The 4,742-nt window shown below is 63.6% G+C and overlaps 1 protein-coding gene across 1 annotated transcript in view; it reads left to right on the top strand.

Annotated features, from left to right (window-relative positions):
- FOXO6 (forkhead box O6) overlaps window positions 1-2,230 on the top strand; it is a 33,859-nt gene extending 31,629 nt beyond the window's left edge. The window contains exon 3 of the mRNA XM_027905158.1: window positions 169-2,230. Coding sequence (XP_027760959.1) covers window positions 169-1,504 — 1,336 coding nt within the window. The 3' untranslated portion in view covers window positions 1,505-2,230. The remainder of the gene's footprint in view (window positions 1-168) is intronic.
- Window positions 2,231-4,742: the final 2,512 nt, after the last annotated feature.

Here is a 4,742-nt window from a genome sequence, read left to right as displayed (position 1 = left end):
CCCTGTGTGCCCCCCAGCCCTCTGGGCGTCCCTTCCTTCCGGGGTGCTGGAGCTGCTGCTGACCATCCCCCTGTCCTTGCTGTCCCCGCAGAACTCCATCCGGCACAACCTGTCCCTGCACACCCGCTTCATCCGCGTGCAGAACGAGGGCACCGGCAAGAGCTCCTGGTGGATGCTGAACCCCGAGGGCGGCAAGACGGGCAAGACGCCGCGGCGGCGGGCGGTGTCCATGGACAACAACAGCAAGTTCCTGCGGATCAAGGGCAAGGCCAGCAAGAAGAAGCAGCTGCAGGTGACGCAGGAGCGCGGGGAGGACAGCCCCTCCTCCCAGCAGGCCAAGTGGTCGGAGAGCCCCGCGTCCCACGCCAGCGACGAGTACGACGCCTGGGCGGAGTTCCGGACGCGCGCCAGCTCCACGGCCAGCACGCTGAGCGGGCGCCTCTCGCCCATCATGGCCAACCACGAGCCCGACGAGCTGGAGGAGGACGACGGCACCCCCTCCTCGCCGCTGATGTACCCCAGCCCCTCCAGCACCATGTCTCCTTCCCTCAGCGCCCGCTGCTCCGTGGAGCTGCCCCGGCTGACCGACCTGACCGGCACCATCAGCCTGAACGAGAGCCTGGGGGAGAGCATGCTGGAGGACCTGCAGGACGGCTACGCCATGAGCCCCAGCCAGCAGCTCCCGCCGGCCGCCCTGCGGCAGCGCAGCTCCAGCTTCACCTTCAACTCCAAGTGCTCCAGCATGGGGGCCGCCAGCAACACCTACTGCGGGACCATCTACAGCCAGCCCGCCATGGGCCTCATGCGCCGCCTGCCCATGCAGACCATCCAGGAGAACAAGCAGGCCACCTTCTCTCCCGTCAGCTCCTACAGGAACACCTCGCTGCAGGACCTGCTCTCCTCCATCTCCTACGCGCACAAGGAGAGCATGGTCCCGGGGGACCTGCCCCTGCCGCAGGCCAGCCCCATGGTGCCGGCCCGTGGCCACAGACACAACCCGCTGCTGTGTGGGGGCGGGGAGCAGGGCCTGTCCTCCTACCCGTCCCACCCGGGCCCTCTCATGAAGAGCGGCGCGTTGTACCACCCGTCACCAGCCGGTCACCACCCCGCGGTCAACACCAGTGCCTTAGCCAATCCTGTCAGCCTTATGAGCCTGCCCAGTGACTCGTGCAGCATGGCAGCCGTGCCGCACCACGGGCACCTGCATTCCTACGCTAATAACCAAGGGGCACACATGAGCTTGCTGGATTCGCTGCAGGGCCCCTACCCGGGGGCCGTCCACCCCCCCGTGTTGGGCCAAGACAGGTTCCCAGCAGACCTGGACCTGGACATGTTCAACGGGAGCCTGGAGTGCGACGTGGAGTCCATCATCCTGAATGACTTTATGGACAGCGACGAGATGGACTTCAACTTCGACTCGGCCCTCCCGCCGCAGAACGGGCTCAACGTGCCCGCGCTGCCCGGGGGGCCACAGCCCACGAACCAGAGCTGGGTGCCTGGGTGATGCCCGTCCCGGGGGGGCTGACCACCGGGAAGCCACGAGGGGAACATTGAGACTAACATATTTTTTTTCCTTTCTCTTCTGCCTTTGTTTGTTAAGATGGGCGAGAGCCGTCGGTCTGAGCTTGAGGTCGAACACGGAACACAAACCGGAGGGTCAAACCCTGAGATGGAAGGGGAGGGCCCCCAGCCCCACGTGTGCCCGGTCTGATGGGTCCTCCCCTGGGCATCCTCCAGGGGACACGGGGCAGCTGGGTGGGAGAGGCAGCCGGAGCCAGGTGGATCCAGGGGGGTAGCAGGAAGGGAAGGCCTTTCCAGACGGTCCCAGTGCCCCACTGCGATGGTGCCAGTTTGATTTGCCCTCGGGCTGGGTGACGGAGTGGTGACGGCTGGTGGTGTGGTCATTTCCCACGGGAAGGGACTGTTCTCTGAGCCACCTTGGGAAATGAGTCCTCTGGGTAGAAGTGTCAGGAGTGGGGACCCTGCCCCGGGGTGGGGGGGGGGGCTCATCACCCCTCGGTCCTGGTTGAGATCAGAGCTCTGCCAAGCCCACACACCCAGGACACCAACACGGGGGGTGTCCCTGTGTGGCCCCAGGTGGGTTCTCTTAGCGAGCAGTGAGAGGGGGGTGGTGATGGAGGGGAGGGCGTGCAGGCAGCAGCCCTGGGAACAGCATCTGGGCAGCCCCTGTGCCCGCTGGTGGCTGGGGGTGCCAGGGGGGAACGCTGCAGTCCCTGCCTGGAGCAGGCATGGGCAGGGCCCAGGGCGGTCCTGCTGGAAGGGAGGTGCTGCTGGAAGGGGTCCCCTGTGCTGCAGGCTCAGGGGCAGCTCGCAGGGTCGGGGAGGGGGGTGTATTTATTTGATTTCATGCACTCTTTTGCCATTGAGTTTTTGCATTGGAAAGAAGAAAGGGTCGAGCTTAGGGAGAGGAGACAGAGGCCATGGGCAGTGCTGGTGGCTGTGCCCCATCACAGGGCTCATCTTGGCTTGGCCATGGCTTTGGGTGAAAGCTGTGATGGGGGTCACCCTCGAGAAGGGGAGGGTTGTGGTGGCCAGGCCTCCAGGAGCAGGGTGGGGTCCTTCCTGCCCCAAACCTGGGTGACCCACATCGCTCAGGGAGGTGCCATAGGGCCCACAGCCAGGGCTGTGGGGCTCCAGTGGGCTCACTGCCCAACCCCAAGGTGCCAGGAGAGCTGGTCCAGGGGGCTGTCAGTAAGAAGGGGGCACCCACCTTCCAGGGGCCAGGGCTGTGTGAGGATGGGAACCACAGTTCACACGTGGTCCTGCTGTGTGTCAGGACCCCAAACTGGCCCCACTGCCTCACTGGGGCAGGAGTGGGCCAGGGTGCCACAGCCATCCTGCACAGCTGTGGGGCAGCTCTGCCCTGGGTGCAGTGGGGGTTTGGAGGGGGCAGGCTGGTGGGCAGTAGCAGCTGGTCTGTGCTCTGGAGGGGCTGGGAGGATGTGGTGGGAGCTGCTGCTGCTCTGTCCTGGGGAGTCTCTGCTCAGCCATCCTTCCTCCTGGGCACCCCAGGCTCTCTCTAAGCCCCAGCCCCTGCCTTGCAGCAGGGTCAGTCTGCTGAACCAGCATGTTTTCCCAGCCCAGCTCTTCCCTTCTCTCCCCAGGACCAGCTCCCCTGGCACAGTGCAGGCACTGGGTCCCAGCTGCAGGGACAGTGTGGCTGCCCAGAGCCAGGGTAGGGGGACCTGCGGGTGGGCACCTCCTGCTCCTCTCCTGACCCACAGGTCTGTGGCAAAGTGTGACAGAGGAGCCCCATGTGCCACCATCCACCTTTGTCCAGGGCACACGGCAGGCACAGTCTCTGAAGACATTCTTACAAGTTAATTAATTATGTTTACATTATTTGATCATGTACAGAATTTAATATATTCTATTATATATAATCTTTCTTGAATGCTTTTTTAAAAAGGGTTATTCTTTGGTCAGGATCATTACCACATTCCTTTTGTACATCACCTCTCGTTTCAGGCATATTTCAAATCCTTGGAAGCCGGTTGCAAATGGCAAATTAATCCCTGGCCCCCCCAGTTCAGCACGTGGGGTGTGAGGGACCCAGAGGCAGGGAGGGCAGGGAGGGCTGCCCTGCAGGAAAAAGGGGGGCTCTGCCCCCAAGAATGGGAGAAACAGAAGGGGTCCTGGCTCTTCCAGGCATCCAGTGTCCAGGCACAGATCCAGCAGCACACCAGCACACCGGGCCAGCAGTCAGGCGTTCGCAGATGGGATTCTCTGGCACAGGGACCCCCCAAACCTCCCGTGGTGTCACAGGCACGGGCCGACCATCAGTGTGGAGGGGGAGCCACATGGGCAGCAGGAGGAAACCCTCCCCTTGTCCCGTGCCTGCCCCACCCCCGCTGCCCCCCTGCCCCGCTGCTGGAGCCCCTCGAGCCCCCCCAGGGCACGTCCCATTGCCCAGCTGTCGTCGTGGTTCGTGACCGTGGGGTTGTCGTGTGTGCGGTGGAGTCGTGTTGGTTTTGACGCGTCGTGTGTTCAGTCGTCGTGCGGTGCGAGGGACGGTGGGGGGCAAGCACAGAGACCCCACAGTGGCTGGGACCCCGGGGCAGGGGTGGCTGGAGGGGCAGGGGAGCTGAGGGAGCGGGGGATGCCGGGCTGTGGTGCCCAGGGGGGGGTAGTGGTGGCAGGGGGGGGTCGGGGCTGTGCTTCATGCCCGTGGGGCAGGCAGGTCCTAGGGGTCCTGGGGGCTGCTGGCATGGCCGTGCCCTCTGTGAGTGCCAGTGTGGGCACGCCAGGGCTCTGTGTCACTGTGGGGGGGCCGAGGGTTGTCTCTCTGGAAAGAGCGAGGCCCCCTCATGTCCCACCTCAGTCAGCCTCACCCTCCCCGCTCCATCACCCCCTCTCCCTGTGGTGCCCCCGCCCCACGGCGCAGCCTCTGGGGACACGGAGCTCCCTCTGCTCCCAGCCCTGCCCCTGCCCAGCCCTGCCTGCAGCTGGTGTGGGGGGATGCCGAGGGGCCCCCCCGGTTTGCTCATACAGCGGTTTTGGGTCCGTCCTTTCCCTCGTATTTATAACTGTACAGACTGGGGGGGAGGGTCTGAGGTCATCTCTCACCACACATCTATCGTAGGCAATGGTAACTTTCTTGGTTGTGCTATTAGAGTTTGTGTATGTGGCAATGTAAAGAACTGTGTATAGTGCATTGTACAGCATATTTTCATGAATAAAATTGTTTTAAATATTACAAGGAGGGGCTGCTGCTTGTGTGC

Source organism: Empidonax traillii, unplaced genomic scaffold (assembly GCF_003031625.1).
Source record: "Empidonax traillii isolate 1590-97213 ecotype Southwest subspecies unplaced genomic scaffold, ASM303162v1 scaffold1126:size462002, whole genome shotgun sequence".
NCBI classification, from domain to species: Eukaryota; Metazoa; Chordata; class Aves; order Passeriformes; family Tyrannidae; genus Empidonax; species Empidonax traillii.
Note: the sequence above shows the minus strand (reverse complement) of the source record. Positions and strands in the feature narration are given on the sequence as shown.